This window comes from Xiphophorus maculatus, chromosome 8 (genome assembly GCF_002775205.1).
Source record: "Xiphophorus maculatus strain JP 163 A chromosome 8, X_maculatus-5.0-male, whole genome shotgun sequence".
NCBI lineage: Eukaryota > Metazoa > Chordata > Actinopteri > Cyprinodontiformes > Poeciliidae > Xiphophorus > Xiphophorus maculatus.
This window is the reverse complement of record NC_036450.1, coordinates 3784050-3801243: the sequence shown is the minus strand read 5'-3', so window position 1 is coordinate 3801243 and position 17194 is coordinate 3784050. Positions and strand designations below refer to the sequence as shown.

The 17194-nt window shown below is 38.2% G+C and overlaps 1 protein-coding gene across 2 annotated transcripts; it reads left to right on the top strand.

Annotated features, from left to right (window-relative positions):
• Positions 1 to 2578: 2578 nt before the first annotated feature.
• On the top strand, positions 2579 to 12754 carry LOC111609435 (nuclear factor 7, brain-like). 2 transcript variants are annotated; one of them, XM_023337909.1, is made up of 3 exons: positions 2579 to 2721; positions 2793 to 3815; positions 12141 to 12754. In XM_023337909.1, the coding sequence occupies exons 2-3, from the start codon at positions 2810 to 2812 to the stop codon at positions 12518 to 12520; spliced, it is 1386 nt and encodes a 461-aa protein (XP_023193677.1). In that variant the 5' UTR covers positions 2579 to 2721; positions 2793 to 2809; the 3' UTR covers positions 12521 to 12754. The 2 variants fall into 2 exon arrangements, with proteins under 2 accessions (XP_023193677.1, XP_023193676.1); XM_023337908.1 differs by lacking the exons at positions 2579 to 2721; positions 2793 to 3815 and adding an exon at positions 10900 to 11046 and having other exon boundaries at positions 11118 to 12747.
• Positions 12755 to 17194: the final 4440 nt, after the last annotated feature.

Here is a 17194-nt window from a genome sequence, read left to right as displayed (position 1 = left end):
AGTTTGCAGAATTAAGAGCTTAATTTACTGGAATGTGCAAGAAAACTTCCAGGACTTTATAAATTCATTTCCAGTTTGGAGGCAGCGCTAATTAAAAACCCTAAAGAACAAATCATAAACATTAATTCCACTAACGCTAAAGTGATTCACCAACCCAGTATTTAGCGCTAGCTAATGCTAAAGCACTACTCCAACATGATATGTAGCAGTAGCTAACACTTTACTTAGCACTAGCTAATGCTAAAGCACCACTCCAACATGATATGTAGCAGTAGCTAACACGGTATTTAGCACTAGCTAATGCTAGAGCACTACTCCAACATGATATTTAGCAGTAGCTAACACTTTATTTAGCACTAGCTAATGCTAAAGCACCACTCCAACATGATATTTAGCAGCAGCTAACACGGTATTTAGCACTAGCTAATGCTAGAGCACTACTCCAACATGATATTTAGCAGTAGCTAACACAGTATTTATCAGTAGCTAGCTCTAAAGCGCTACACCAACATGATATTTAGCACTAGCTAACACAGTATTTATCAGTAGCTAGCTGTAAAGCGCTACACCAACATGATATTTAGCAGTTGCTAACACTAAAATGCTACACTAAGGCCTTTAGCCTAAACTAATGCTAAAGCGCTACACCAACCTGGTGTATTTCTTCAAACCTCAATAGTAGCTCATGGAGGAGTTGGATCTCTGCACAGATTATCTGTCTCGTGCCGTACAGTCATGACATGGTGACGTTTTTCACAAATATGTAAAAACGTATTTTTTAATAAAAGTTACACACTGCAGCTATAAATGCCTGAATTTGTTCAGTCAAAGTACTAATTCTGCACTGAGAATCCACAATTTATTCTGAGGGAATAGGCAAAACATCATCTTTTAATTTTACAAAAAATGTTTCTTATGATTGGAAGTGATGTTAGTGTTCAAGTCCTGACTTGAATCTGATGGATTCAGATAAATATGATTCTGACCTCAAAGATTTGAAGCTTATCGTTAAAGAGAAAGATTCAAAATATCAACAACATGCAAAAAGCTGAACAGCCATTAAAGAAAAGTTTGACTGCTTTCATACAAAAGAAATCAGCCTGCTGTGATCACTGAGAAGGGTATAAAACATTTCAACATGGCCTTTTAATAAAACCTAAATAAAACCCACTAGTCCTGTTTTTATTTAATTGATACTCTAAAACACTCCAGTATCTTCCATATTTCAGGAACGGTTGGGAGTTTTTTTCTGGTATTTTGGTTTAAGTTCCTCTTTAAAATGTTACAAACTATTGAATTTTAACTCTAAACTGGGGACTTTATCAGCCTGTCATCAGATGTGTTCGCTGTACTGTACTGAATTTAAATCAAACATGTTTTCTGTCTTCCTCAGACGTTTCACCAACATCTTTAACCACAATATTGTGAAACTTTGAGCCAAAACACAAAAACTGAAGGCAATTTTTTCTTGTTTTTAAAAACCAACAGCATATCCCATTATGAGACCCTTTCCTAACAGATTTTAGCTAAATATTGTGAAGATAAAGGGCTTCATGTCTGTTTGGATTATCAGAGGGACGTTCAGATAGTTGTTTCTCCAGGTGAAAGCCCAACGTTGAGGCTGGCGATCCCTCTGGCCTGGTTATCAATAAGAATCTAACACAAAGTAGCAAACACAGCAACAACTGTCATGTAAATGAAGGTTTTTATTCTATATTTTAGTGTCACTAAACATCTCACACATAATTTAGAGGTGATCTATCATGATTCCTTGAACAAGTTAGGATATTTTTCTTGCACAAAGTCATTCACAAATAATGACATTTTAGCTGTTTTATGGTGTCTTGTCACTTTAAATCTAAAAATAGCAGCTGCTGGCCACGCCTCCCCAACTCAACTTTTACACTCGCATGTGAAAATAGCTGCAAACAGATCTGCACATTTTGAAAAGTAGAAGTGGAGCCTCCTGCACAACCAACAAAAATATAGCAAGTTGTTATTGGAGGGTAAGGGAACAACCAAAACCTTGTCTTTTCCAGAAGCCATTGTACACAGCATACAACGGTAAAACCAGCTGACCAAACTTGCTGGAGATCAGGTACGGTTGCTTGGTAACCTTGCAGAACTCTGCTGCAGTTGCTAGGTAACGGGGCAGTGCTCATTGATTGTGACTTAACAATAGAGGTTTTTGAAACGGCTCATTTTCCAGACACCAAAAACACTGGCTTGTAGTCAAAAAATGGCTCGGTTGGTTCTTAAGCAGTTCAATTGTTTTCAGGAGCAGTTGAGACCCAAATGGAAGAATAAAAACGTACAAAATGTGAAATTTGCATAATAGGTTCTTTTTTTTAGGTATTACTCATATTGTACAGAGAGGTCATCTGGTTCAGGTTGATCTGGACTCTTTCAGGTTCTTTTATGATAATTCTTTACTTAAAAACAAAAACCGCAGCTAAACTCACATTTACAGTGTTTCTCATGTTTTTCTATATCTTCAGATTGACAGAAAATCCTCTAGAGGGCGCCACATGTGAGGCTCAAGACGGTAAAAAAAAACAGGAAATAGTTAAAAGAGAAACTAATTGAGGAAACGCTCAGGGTCACCTTCATCACCGACTGAGGACAGACTGAACTGAACAAGGAGAAAAGAGAGAAAACTGAGGAACCAGACGCTGGAACACAGACTGCTGCTGGAGGAAACACAAGGAACTCAAAGTGAAAGTAAGAGAATAAAGTTTCTGCAGGAGGGAAACTGACTTCCTGGTTTAACTTTCTGTCTGCTGTGTTTTCAGCTTCACTCAGAGACAAAATGGCTTCCAGGTTAGAGGAGGATCTCTGCTGTTCGGTCTGTCAGGACGTCTTTAAGGATCCGGTTGTTCTGTCATGTAGCCACAGCTTCTGTAAGGAGTGTCTGAAGAACTGGTGGAAAGAGAAACCATCAAGAGAGTGTCCAGTTTGTAAGAGGAGATCTTCTAAAGATCTTCCACCTATAAATCTGGTTCTGAAGAATCTGTGTGAGTCTTTCTTACAGCAGAGAGAGCTGAGAGCTTCAGTTCATCTCTGCTCTCTGCTCTCTGAGAAACTCAAACTCTTCTGTCTGGACCATCAGCAGCCAGGGTATCTCACCTGCAGAGTTTCAGAAAAACACACCAATCACAGATTCAGACCCATCAATGAAGTTGTTCAGCAACACAAGAAGAACCTTCAGGAAACTCTGGAGACTTTAAAGAAGAAGCTGGAGCTCAGGAAGAAAGTTCAGAAGGAGTTTGATCAGACAGCAGAACACCTGAAGGTCCAGGCCCGACACACAGAGAGGCAGATTATGGAGCAGTTTAAGCAGCTTCATCGGTTTCTAGCAGAGGAAGAGGAGGCCAGGCTGGCTGCACTGAGGGAGGAAGAGGAGCAGAAGAGAGGGATGATGAAGGAGAAGATGGAGGCTCTGAGCAGAGAGATAGCAGCTCTTTCAGACACAGTCAGAGCCACAGAGGAGGAGCTGAGAGCTGAAGACGTCTCATTCCTGCACAACTACAAGGCTGCAGTGGAAAGAGTCCAGCGCTGCCCCCTGCTGGAGGATCCACAGCTGCCCTCAGGAGCTCTGATAGACCAGGCCAAACATCTGGGCAACCTGGCCTTCAACATCTGGAGCAACATGGAGAACATGGTGACCTACACTCATCTGGTTCTGGACCCAAACACGGCTGGTCCAGGACTCCATCTGTCTGAAGATCTGACCAGTTTGACTTATGGAGATTATCAGCAGCTTCCTGATAATCCAGAGAGATTTGATTTACTGTGGGCTTCTCTGAGTTCTGAGGGTTTTAACTCAGGGAACCACAGCTGGGATGTTGATGTTGGAGGCAATGACATATGGAGACTTGGTGTGTTAGAAGAGTCTGTTCAGAGGAAGGGAAGCATGCTGTCTGGATGGTTGTTTTTACAGTTCTGTTATCATGACTACTCAGCATGGTCTCCACCAGCTTCTCCAACTTGTCTCTCAGTCCAGAAGAATCTCCAGAGGATCAGAGTGAATCTGGACTGGGACAGAGGAAAGCTGTCCTTCTCTGATCTGGATACTAATACACACATACACACCTTCACACACACCTTCACTGACAAGGTGATTCCATTTTTCCATACTAATGGTACAGTAAAGATTCTACCGATGAAGATCTCAGTGATCAAACAGCAGCTCTGATGATCTCAGCATGAAGAACAAAAAGTCCAAATGAAACATTATTGATCAGATGATTGATTGGTTTTATGATTGATAGTTTGATGGTTTGGTGAATTTCTTAATATCATTTTTAAAATCTGTTTTTAATCAGGAAACTGGAGATGATCTGATCATCTGGGGACTTTTTCATTTTTTCTGTTTTTTCCACTGTAATGTTTTAAATGTTGTTTATTATTTACAACAACTTGATGTAAATAAATTATTATTTTGGTTATTGAAAACTTGCTCTTTCAATTTTACTTGTGAAAGATTAGAAAATGAAAACTATCACAACATGTATCCACATAGCAATATGTTTCCTTCTGGTTGAATAATTATTGTTTTCATAATGTTGTAGATTATTAGCCGTTTAAAACCTGAAGATTTTTTTTTCTTGTTAATTTTGGAAGAATTTCATGTAAACAAATATATCAGCTGGTTTATGGGAACAAATGTTTGTTGTTCATGAATGTCTCTTGTTAACCTGGAACAGCAAAAATAAAACCAATAAAAACAGATAAAATGATCAAGTTTCTTTTCATTGATGCTTCAGATTAAACATCATCAGTAAATGATGCATTAATGTTTCCTCTCACTCCTTCTGATGGAAGAAGACTTGATTTTATTGGTCAGAGTGGAGGAACGCCGCCCTCAGGCCTTTAAAGATGGAGAGATGTGAAGAAATCAAAACAAGGCGTCTAAATGGATCCTGTGGGGAATGAAGACCCAGTAGCTCCACAAAAACAAGAAGCAAAGGAAGGAGCTCAGCGATGAGCCGGATTAGGATCAACTTTGACTTTCTGGTTGTTATTTAGCTTCATTCCAGAGTAACTTTCATTTCATCTCCTGTGCAACTAGAAAAACATGATGAATGATGAAAGGAAGGTCAAAGTTCAGGTAAAAACTCTGATGGACTTTGTCAACATGATTCTTGAAATATTATAGAGGAACAAATCCGCCGTCCACAGAAGCTCTGGTTATGAAACATAAACTCAGGTTGGCCTGAAATCGCTTCATTTATGTTTTATTAAATGGTGTCAGCAGGCAAAGGGCCATCAATTAGGTTAAGAATGTATTTCAGTGAAATTAGAGCCAAAATGCAGCATGTTGATGATAAAAAGAAGGTTTTTAGTTCTTGTTGGTCGTTTTTATCGTTGACTTTTTGTTTTCTGCTCTGTGTGACTCAGAACCACAGAACAAAATGCAGACGGCAGGAACATGAATGTTAAAACTTAAAACAGGTTTTTGTTGCTTTGGGCAATCCTCTTCTTAGGTTTTCTCCCAGAGCACACTGTAAAAAACCGGCAGTGAAGTTCACAAAAAAACTCAACAGGAAAATACTGTAAAAATGCTGTCAAACAAAATGTTTTTTTTATTATTTTACAGCAACAATATGTGAGTGTAATCAACTTTATTTATTAAAGCTACAAAAATAATGAAAATATTGTAACAGTCAATAGAAAAATCTGTCAATATGACATTCAAACACTGAATAAACTGGTTTTTGCTTTTTGTCTGTTTTTCAAAACACAAAACATAAAGGTCACTTTAAAACTTTATGTTGTATTTGTTATATAGAGATTAACCTTAAATTTTCATTAATGTAATTCAGCTGTGATGTTGGTGACTGTAAAATAATGTACATATTTTTCTAGTAGAGTTAATTAGTTAACATCTGTCATTTTCACAGCTACAACAGTTTTCCTGTAAAGACATTTTAATTTTTTAAATTTTTTACAGTGCAGCAGAGGCTTCCAGAGTTCTTCTCCTCGGCTAAATTACTTCCTCATCCTTGTCTCCATGTTTTTAATGACGTTTCCATCTCTGCGCGTGTTAATCAGGTTTCTCCTCGGTCTTCTCTCGGCTCGTTTCCTCTGGTTCTCTAACAGGAAGAACATTTTCCTCGTCACGTCGGTTTGTGTTGCTGAGCTCCGGATCTGAAAGTTAAGAACTTCTTCTTCCATCTCCATGCCTTGTTGTTGCTCTGGCAATTGTTTGGATGATAAAATCAATACTAAACTGAAGCGTTGCCATAGAAACCAGGAAGCTGGTGGAGGAGAGCTAAGCAGCAGCAGCACCGATCTTTCTCTGGAGGACCAAGGATGATTGTTGGCACTGATTTAAGTTGGGAAAAAGAAAAATGGTAAAAAATAAATAAATCATTTATGTGGGAAAAAATTTAATCTTCTGTAGTTCTTTAAAATAAATACACTTTTTAATCATTGTTGTTATATTTGTATTATTTGAAGGATCTCATTTTATTTCTAACCAGAAATGTTTTTGCACAATTTCTGTAAGTTGAGTGTCTTATGATTCAGGATATGCAGATATTTTGTTGCGTGTTCAAAATATAACATATGTTATATGTTGACTATAAAATGTTTTATCCAGTCATTTACATGTCAGATGTCAAATTACTGTAACTGACTGAAATATGTTTTTTGTTGACCTTTCAAAAATGTCAGAACATAACTATTATTTGTAGCACATGTTGTAAAAGTACATTTATTTCACCATTTGCAAATCTAAACACAGTATATAGAATAATTAGTTCATGAGTTATTAGGCATGAATAAGTAAATTATTTTGGGAATAATTGGTCATTATGAGTAAAACTTTAGGAAATCTATTCATTTATAGCTTATTAAGTATGACTCATCCTTAATTAATGAGATTTTCAAGGTTAATTAACTATTTATTAATGTTAAATAAGGCTAAATGAGGTGTAGTTATTATAAAGTGCTACCAAATCTTCTGCTGCCTCTGTTATGTTTTGGAGAAACTTAAAGGGTTAAATGCTTTAAAAACACACAGTGTAAGACCAGAAAAAAACCTTCATTATGTTGGGATTTTAAACCGTTACAAAATCAGGATGAAACCAGATTAAAACTTTAACTAGACAGGGACAAAATGAACATAATAATCTGATAAAATCAGATTCAGTATCAAATAAGATCAAATCCAGGCTAAATTAGCTAATTTTAGATAATTTCAGCTAAAATTAGCATCAACATGGTATTAAATCACCATAAATTCAGGATTTAAAAAAATAAATAAAAATGGCCTCTGACTACAATGTCTTTAGTCAGAGGCTTCTTCATATTCGCTGTAACACAGACTGCTACAGGAGCTCTTTCCTGCCAACAGCCATTTGAATTAATATGAGTTACAACATTTAATTTGCCTTTCGGATCAATAAAGTATTTCTGAATTTAATTTAATCACATGGCAGCATTGCAATGCATTGTGGGTATCACTATGTGGTGAAAACCAGCAGCTGAAGCTCAAAGTCTGGATTAGAATAAGAAAGAAAGAAGATTTAAGGGATTTTGGATCTGGTCTGAACTGGTCAGAGTGATTCAGGAACTGGTCTTCTACTGGGAGGTTAACAGAGAATGCTCCAAAAAATAAAACCACTCAGTAATTTATCTCACAAACAGCTTCATACTGGAGGTTAAAGAGCAGTTGTTTTAAGGCCAGAGGTTTTAAAGGTTGGGCCACCAGAGGGCGCCACAGGGCTTCAGAAAGTTGGAGGGAAGCTGAGAAAAAAATGCAAAAATAAATAAATATTGATCAAAATCTAATTCTTATTATAAAATAGAAGTTAAAATGACTTATTGAAATGTTGCACTGCAAAAACACAAAATATTACCAAATAATTTCTTCTAATATAGCGGAAATATCTTAGTACATTTGGAATAAAACAAAACTAACTTACAAATATCTTTTCAGCAACAAATAGGAGCTTGTTAGTTAAAGATTTAGATGGAGACAGTAAATTAAACCCATTAGTGGTGAAAGTTTATCAGGGATCTGATGTGTTTTAGAGACATAAATATTAATGTTCTCATTAAAATCAGATTTCCTTATATGATTTTAAAAATCTTTTGTTTCTTTGTCATCAGGAAAGATCGTTTTCTTTTGTTATAGCTGCTTCCAGCCAAAGCGCAATAAACAACAACCGGATTTAAGTGAATTATTAATATTTATTGTTGCATACATGAAAATGATTCCCCGCTAGCTTTATCCGTTCGTTGTCAGCCCGACATGGGGATCACACCAAACAGGATGTAAGTATTCAGGGAAGTGCCCCAAAACAAACAAAAAACAAAACAAACTAAATAAATGAAAGGTTGTTAGCCCGCCCTCACAAGTACTACAAGAAGAAAAACAATCCTAACTGGGCGGACTAACAAAAACGGAAAATAAACGCTAAAACACAGCAGGAGGCAGTGCAAAAACTGTAAAACAAAAACACAGAAATTACTAAATGCTTATTAAATCATTTTAATCAAATCAACCTAAAACACATTAAAACACTGCCTACCTGCATCGCATAAATCAACACTCTCAGATCAAACCTTGGTGTAGCCGATCTGGTGCAACCCTAGCAAATAAAAACAAAATATAAACACACAATTCATTCAGATTAAAAAAGACCAATGTATAAAACCTACCTGCGGCGTCGAACAACCACGCCCAGGTAACGCTACCAGCTGAACACCATCAACAATGCAGTCCTGTATAAAAACACCATATCAGCACAACTTACTTAAAATAATCACTTTATACCAGTTTCCCCCAACCTACCACAGCCAGCAAACAGCGTGGGCCCAACACACAGCTGGTCTCACACACAGGAAACTGATCCTTGGCCACCATCCTTCCAGCTTCCCTTTTATGGAGGCTCAGGCTCAGGTAGAGAGAGCGACACCTAGTGGTGCCACCTGTTACTTTCTCATCCAGGATTTAAATGTTCCTTGGTTCCTATATTTGTATTATGGAAATTTAAAACCTCAGAAGAAGTAGCTTGTAAACAAAAAACAATTTGCCCTTGAGAATCAATCAATCCATCCATCCATCTTTTCCAGGGTTTATGTTTAAAAACTGCCATAAATTCATAAAAAAATAGACAAATGTCAAATGTTTGGTTTCTTTTCTCTCCATTTAACAGTAAAATCAAACCTCACAATAATTCAGCAGGATAATAACTGCTGTTAGCTGGTAGGTTATAAACAGCAGGGCTGGATTTAAACTGAGAAATGTTTTTTATAAGATCATCCAGTGTGAAGCAGAAACCACATTCCCTCTAAACACAAATAAGACAAATTGTGTAAATAAGACATTAAAGAAGCCAGAAAATGTCAGATAATTAACAACTTATTGTTTGTGATTTCTCATTAGAAAAGTAATTATAAAAGATGAAACCAGTTAGAGGCTCCAGAATAATGAGGTATAAATACCAGCTACAGTTTGTGCCAACCTTGTGAAGACTTACAGAAAACGTTTGACCTCTGACCTCTGTCATTCCCAACAAAAAATATATAACAAAGTATTGAGATTCACTTTTTTTATTGACCAAATATCTATTTTTCACCATAATTTGCAAATAAATTCCTCTCTCATCTCCATAAGTGGGAGAACTTGTACAATTGGTGGCTGACTAAATACTTTTTTCCCCACTGTATGTTAATTTCAATGTTTCACACGGGGAACCAAAAATGTTCAGAAGAACAGGACAATGCTTCAGATACAGTGGAAATCTGGATTCAAACTTCAAAATGATGACTTTGTTACACAGCGTTGCACCAAAACAGTGATATGCAGAAAGGTGAATGATTAGAGGTAAGCAGGGATGAAAGCTGAGGCCCAATAAGACAGAAGTCGGATCAACTTGTGACACCTGGTGGAAAATGAGGCTGTGGGAGCAGAAAGTGATCAATCAGGTGTGGAGTCTGTGGCCGCCATGATGACTCCCACCTTGGACAGGAAGCCATAAATAAATTCAGCTGATCTCTTTATCGCTTAGCGCTCGGCTTTGAGTGTCGGATAACCTGAGACCTCCTGCATCGCTGCATTTAGCAACATTATCAAACGGCTGGAACGGTAAAACGAGCCCAGAGAGGGTTCAGAACCATAACTTAGAAATGTATAAAAACCTAAAATAATCAACATGTTTCTGAAGTGTTTGTATTGGTAATCAATCAGTTTACAATAAAATATCACATCAACAGAAATTTCTTTTTGTCAAAAAGTACGTTTTTATCAGAGTTGACAAAAATCACATGTGGGGTCCCTCAGTGCTCCATCTTGGGGCTCCTCTTATTTAAAACATACGTGATCCTGTTAGCTCAGGTTAGCTAAATAAGATTAGCTAGAGTAGCTATGCAGATGATACTCAGCTCTACATCATGATGACCTTCAGTGACTCTGAACCATCCAAGAACAAATCAATGCATGGAGGTGCAATAAAACCTGTTTCTAAGTATTTGAAACAACATGAAAGTGTTGTTGATAATCCTCCATCAACAATGGAGGATTATCAATACTGGGTTTCTATTATACTTTTAAGGCTTTTATTTTAATTTTCTGAATTTCTTAACATTACTTTGGTTTACATTTACAGTATTTTCTGCAATTACAGCATCTCAGTTTTTAGCCATAATATAAAAATGTCAGAAAATTAATCAAATTTGCATCAAAACATTTCTTATTCTGAACCAGATTCTTTACTAGAAGGAAAAGTTCCCTTCACATCAAACATCATCTTCATCTCAGGACTAAAGTGTTTTGTCAAAAACCACAGATTTACAGGAAATCCACCAGAGGGCGCCACATCTTTGCCTCAAGTCCAGAATTGAAACAGGAACCATTGGGGAAAAAAACAGGAAATAGTCCAGAGAGAAAATAACTCATAAAGAAAACACCCAGGATCATCTGTGTCACCTGCCTTCCACTAAGCTACCGACTCAGGCAACCAGGGAGAAAACTGAGGAACCAGACGCTGGAACACAGACTGCTGCTGGAGGAAAAACAAAGAAATCAAAGTGAAAGTAAGAGAATAAAGTTTCTGCAGGAGGGAAACTGACTTCCTGGTTTAACTTTCTGTCTGCTGTGTTTTCAGCTTCACTCAGAGACAAAATGGCTTCCAGGTTAGAGGAGGATCTCCGCTGTTCGGTCTGTCAGGACGTCTTTAAGGATCCGGTTGTTCTGTCATGTAGCCACAGCTTCTGTAAGGAGTGTCTGCAGAACTGGTGGAGAGAGAAACCAGTAAAAGAGTGTCCAGTTTGTAAGAGGAGATCTTCAAGAGATCTTCCACCTATAAGTCTGGTTCTGAAGAATCTGTGTGAGTCTTTCTTACAGCAGAGAGAGCAGAGAGCTTCAGAGGATCTCTGCTCTCTGCACTCTGAGAAACTCAAACTCTTCTGTCTGGACCATCAGCAGCCAGTTTGTCTCGTCTGCAGAGATTCAGAAAAACACACCAATCACAGATTCAGACCCATTGATGAAGCTGCTCAGCAACACAAGAAGAACCTTCAGGAAACTCTGGAGCCTTTAAAGAAGAAGCTGGAGCTCAGGAAGAAAGTTCAGGAGGAGTTTGATCAGACAGCAGAACACCTGAAGGTCCAGGCCCGACACACAGAGAGGCAGATTATGGAGCAGTTTAAACAGCTTCATCAGTTTCTAGCAGAGGAAGAGGAGGCCAGGCTGGCTGCACTGAGGGAGGAAGAGGAGCAGAAGAGAGGGATGATGAAGGAGAAGATGGAGGCTCTGAGCAGAGAGATAGCAGCTCTTTCAGACACAGTCAGAGCCACAGAGGAGGAGCTGAGAGCTGAAGACGTCTCATTCCTGCACAACTACAAGGCTGCAGTGGAAAGAGTCCAGCGCTGCCCCCTGCTGGAGGATCCACAGCTGCCCTCAGGAGCTCTGATAGACCAGGCCAAACATCTGGGCAACCTGGCCTTCAACATCTGGAGCAACATGGAGAACATGGTGACCTACACTTCTCTGGTTCTGGACCCAAACACGGCTGGTAAAAAACTTCATCTGTCTGAAGATCTGACCAGTTTGACTGGAGGAGAGAAACAGCAGCTTCCTGATAATCCAGAGAGATTTGATTGGTGGTGTTCTGTCCTGAGTTCTGAAGGTTTTAACTCAGGGAACCACAGCTGGGATGTTGATGTTGGAGACAGTGAAGCCTGGGAACTTGGTGTGATAGAAGAGTCTGTTAAGAGGAAGGGAGGCATAAAGTCTGGATTGTTCTACATATGGTTCTCTTCAGATATATACTCAGCATGTTCTCCATCAGCTCCTTTCACTCGTCTCTCAGTCCAGAAGAATCTCCAGAGGATCAGAGTGAATCTGGACTGGGACAGAGGAAAGCTGTCCTTCTCTGATCTGGATACTAACACACACATACACACCTTCACACACACCTTCACTGACAAGATGTTTCCATACTTCTGCACTCTTAATACATTAAAGATTCTACCGATGAAGATCTCAGTGATCAAACAGCAGCTCTGATGATCTCAGCATAAAGAACAAAAAGTCCAAATGAAACATTATTGATCAGATGATTGATTGGTTTTATGATTGATAGTTTGATGAATTTCTTAATATCATTTTTAAAATCTGTTTTTAATCAGGAAACTGGAGATGATCTGATCATCTGGGGACTTTTTCATTTTTTCTGTCTTTTCCACTGTAATGTTTTGAACGTTGTTTATTATTTACAACAACTTGATGTAAATAAATTATTGTCAGATGATTGAAAGCTTAATAAATATATTAGTAGCTAATAAAAGTGTATTTTGTTTTTCAACCAAAATCTTACAGTGAGTTCATGAACTTTTGCTGTTTCCGTTTTATTTATCAAGGATTAGAAAACTAAAACAATTTTACCATCACAACATGCGTCCAACCATCTGCACTGCACTGTTGACTGGTAAACAAAATAAATTAACACAAAAATCCAAGATAAGCAGAATTAGCAACAACATATATTTATTATTTCAACTTCACCTTCTGGTCAGAAATCCAGAAAATAATTTATTTCATTTTGTTTGCTACATTATTATTTGTTCTAATGAGCTGCTTTCAATCCAAACATGAAGTTATTTTATGTTTTTCTTCATTTAGAAGAATTTCATGCAAACTAATGTGTCAGCTGCTTCATGGGAACAAATTATTATATTTCATGAATGTCTCTTTTTAATCTGAAACAGCAAAACTAAAACCAGTAAAAACAGATAAAATTATCAGGTTTGTTGGGATTAATGGCTTCGTGCATCTGCAGCTAAAAATCCTTCTAACATCAAGATGTGAAAAACTCAGGCCTTTCTGCTTGACTTTACATCAATACAATGTTGGCTGATCTGGTGATTATTTGTTATATTAACCTGTTACAGATAACCTACAATAAAAAGTCTGGCCATATGTCAACCTGTATAAGTTTATTACAGTTTACTGCAATTATTTACCACTAATATTAATAAAAATTAAAAGGTTTCTAATGTGAATAATGAGACTACATGCAGTACACCTTCCAGTCCAGCAGAGGGAGACAGAGCACATGTCTTCAACATGAGCCTTCGCCTACAGAGGATCCCTGTGACGTGGAAAACATCCTGCATTGTTCCGGTACCAAAGACGCAGCGTCCCTGTGACTCCAAGGACTCCAGGCCTGTGGCGCTGACCTCCCACATCATGAAGACCCTGGAGAGACTCGTCCTGGAGCCGCTCCGGACTCTGGTCCAACCACACTTAGACCCCTTGCAGTTATTCTACCAGCCCAAACTTGGAGTTGAGGATGCCATCATCTTCCTGCTGAACCGTGTATACGCTCACCTGGACCAGCCAGAGAGAATTATGTTTTTGATTCTCCAGTGCATTCAGCACCATCCGTCTGGCTCTACTGGGTCAGAAACTGACAGAGATGTAGGTGGAACATCCGACTTCAGCTGTTGCACTGAGACCTGTCGTCTCCAGAAGTCCTCAGCTGTGGTTGGTTGTATCACTGAGGGTGATGAGACGGAGTACAGGGCTGCTGTGGGCAACTTTGTCACATGGTGTGGGCTGAACCAGCTGCAGCTCAGTGTGACCAAGACCAAGGAACTGGTGGTGGATCTGAGGAGGAGAACCAGCATTGTGGACATTGTGGAGAACTATAAATATCTGGGAGTCCACATTGACAAAAAACTGGGCTGGGATGAAGAACCCTGACGCTGTGAACAGGAAGGGCCAAAGTCTCCTCTACTTTCTGAGGCGGCTGAGGTCCTTCAATGTCTGCTGGACTTTGATCAGGATGTTCTGTGAGTCTGTGGTTGCCAGTGCCATCCTGTATTCTGTGGTGTGCTGCAAAAAATGATTCTAAAATACAACACGACTTACTTTATGTGCCCAGATTTGGTCTTGGGTGATGATTGACATAATATTTCACCATTACTTTGCTAGATGAAGAGTTATAAACGAGGTGCGACATTACCCCGGTGTACCACCTCAGTTAAAGCTTTGGCTTAGCCAAATGTCTGTAGCCACTGCAGCAAGGGGTTTAGAGTCTCTGGAAACTGAAAAGTCATCAGAAAGTCCACACAGGAGAGAAACCTATCAGCTGAAGCCTGTGTGGAAAGAGTTGTTGTCATTTGGCGTCTTTAAAGTGTCATCAAGACTTTCTCCTCCACCAGGCATCTCAGACGTGGCTGGTTACTGTTTATACATGAACAAAGTGACGTTTTACACATCAAAGCAGATCCATCAAAACTGAGCTAAGGTGACATGTTACGTCAGAACATCAAGATGATGAGCAAATATACTTTTCAGTCACGACTCCTCAGCTATGAGATTGGACCGGCCCTCTACCTCGGTTTGTTGCTTGGCTGTACGGTTCTCTGTGCAGCTGCATGCAGAATTATCCATCCAGAAAGGTTTGTTTACTTACCTTTAAAGGAAAAACAGAACTATAAAAAGTTTCACATTATTCTCTGTTGCAGACGAGCTACGTTTCCCTCTGTCAGGCAGGATGAAGAACACATCAACAAATCGAGGATTTCTTCTTACAAGATGGCCGCCTTTGTCATCGTGTAACGAAACTACACCGAAGCCTCCATGTTTGATTTATTCTAGAGTCAAAACTATGAATTCTAGGCCTCAAGAATTTTACAGCCTCCATCTGAAACATGATACCGTCCCCACAGCATGATGCTGCCACTCCCATGTTTAACTTTTGAACATGGGAACAAAGGTTTTGCTTTATATACAAGCAAATTTTAATTTTGGAAAAATGGAAAAGCTAAATGCAGTTTTCATACAAAAAATTTAGTTAAAAATTAAAAATTAATTGATACTAATTACTGCTGTAAAACCAGTTTTATTGAGTTTTAAAGCAGTAAAGTGACCTAAAGCCCTGAAATAAGAGCAACGATTGACAAGTGGCCTAGTCAAATCCCATGGAATGTCATGGTATGACATTTAAGCAGTTTAAGGTTCATTGAGCTTTAATGGGTTGGTCTAAGTATCTTTTACTCTTTAGTAAATGTTTGTTTTATTCCATATTGTATTTGCTGGTTATTTTAATATTTTTATTTGCTTGATCCGAATCATGCGAGACAAAAACAGATGCTTTATTCCTCTGGTCTAATTTTGATCGCTTTTGTTAAGTTATTTCTGTGCAGCCACTTGGAAGCTGTTGGTAGGGAAGAAATAACCAAACTAGAGTCACAAAGGAAGATTAAACTCAGACATAAAAGAATAACTAAATATAGAGTAACTAGAAAGTAGAAACACTATGAGGGCTGAAATAAAGAAACACAAGAATGAGAAAGATTTAACAAAAATCAGTAGCAGCAAATAATCAAGAAGAGTTAAACAAAACGTGAACTAAAACATAATTGATATAAAAAATGAACAGCAAAAACACAGAAGTATACAAACCCAAACAGAGATTAATAAGCAGCATATTAATAAGCTTTACTTGTCATTTCAGGTGCAGTGACCTGTGCAGTTCAGTGAACACATTGTGTTGGTTCGCTATGAAGACTCCAGACAACTTAATGTGCAAAAAGAGTTTGTGGGGATCAGATGTTTAATTTCAATAAAAACTTGTTTTCCATGTCTGATACGTTTCATTATTACAAACACTGATTGTTAGGATCCAGATATTGTAGCGTTATGACACGAACTGCGCTGCTGTTGGAGTTCATTGGCTTCTGTCTCTGCACCACCAGGTTCGTTAACCAGTTCAGGACCCGACCAGAACCTCTCAGTGTAAATTACCTTGAGAAATAATGAGATTTGGTTATATATAAAAATAGGCTTTAATGATCAAACGTTACCATCCATACATGTGATCCAAATGGATCAGATACAGAGTTTCATTCACCGTCCAGCGCTGGGCGTCACTCAGCTCACCTTATGGATGAAACCAGGTGAAGCAAAGACTGTAGCAAGTTTAGCTTTTATTCTTCTCTGCAATCTGTTTCCTCTCTAAAGGGCAGTCTGATCAGCTTCAGTCTCAACATGGTTATGTAAGCGTCAGCATGTGGTTGTAAGCAGGTAAAAGATGCTAAAAGAGACAGAGGAAAAGACAGAATCTACAACAGTACCGAAGGACATGATGAGGGTTTTAATGCACCTATGAGAGTCAGTAGAGTGTCCCTAAAATCCACAGTGATGGCATTTCTTCAATTCATAGAAGATGGAACCAGTTCAATAGATATAAAGAAACCTGCTGTTGGGGAATTTATTGACTTAAAAACACATTTGATACAATAGATCATGAAATATTAATCAAGAATCTGGAGCGCTACGGCCTGAGAGGATCAGTTTGGCTCTGGAGGAAAAGTTCATTATTGTTCCTCAGTGGGAAAATTCAGGTTTACCAGCAGCAAAGTGACAAACTGGTGGAAGCGTGCAGACTCACACACAAAGGTAAAAATTATAAAATCATAAAAAATAAAATAAATTTATATCATGAGAGAATTACTGCAGCGAATATAGAACACCCAGGTTTAAAGAAATATGAAAGAGAGTAAAATAGTTTGAGAAACTTAGAAAGTTTGCAAATATTTAGACTTTAAGTTAAATGAATTAAATGTGTAAAAAACAGCAGAGCTGTAGAGTTTAACAGCTTCTCGGAAGAAGGAAATTACATAATGATCCTTATTGCACTTTGGATACATTTCTTGTTTTTACAACAAGGTT

Bases quoted from the DNA above. Each gene is read 5' to 3' on its own strand.
- LOC111609435 (XM_023337909.1), top strand. From the start codon at position 2,810: ATGGCTTCCAGGTTAGAGGAGGATCTCTGCTGTTCGGTCTGTCAGGAC. The intron at 3,816-12,140 runs GTTTTAACTCAG...TGAGTTCTGAAG, and splicing joins GGCTTCTCTGAGTTCTGAGG to GTTTTAACTCAGGGAACCAC.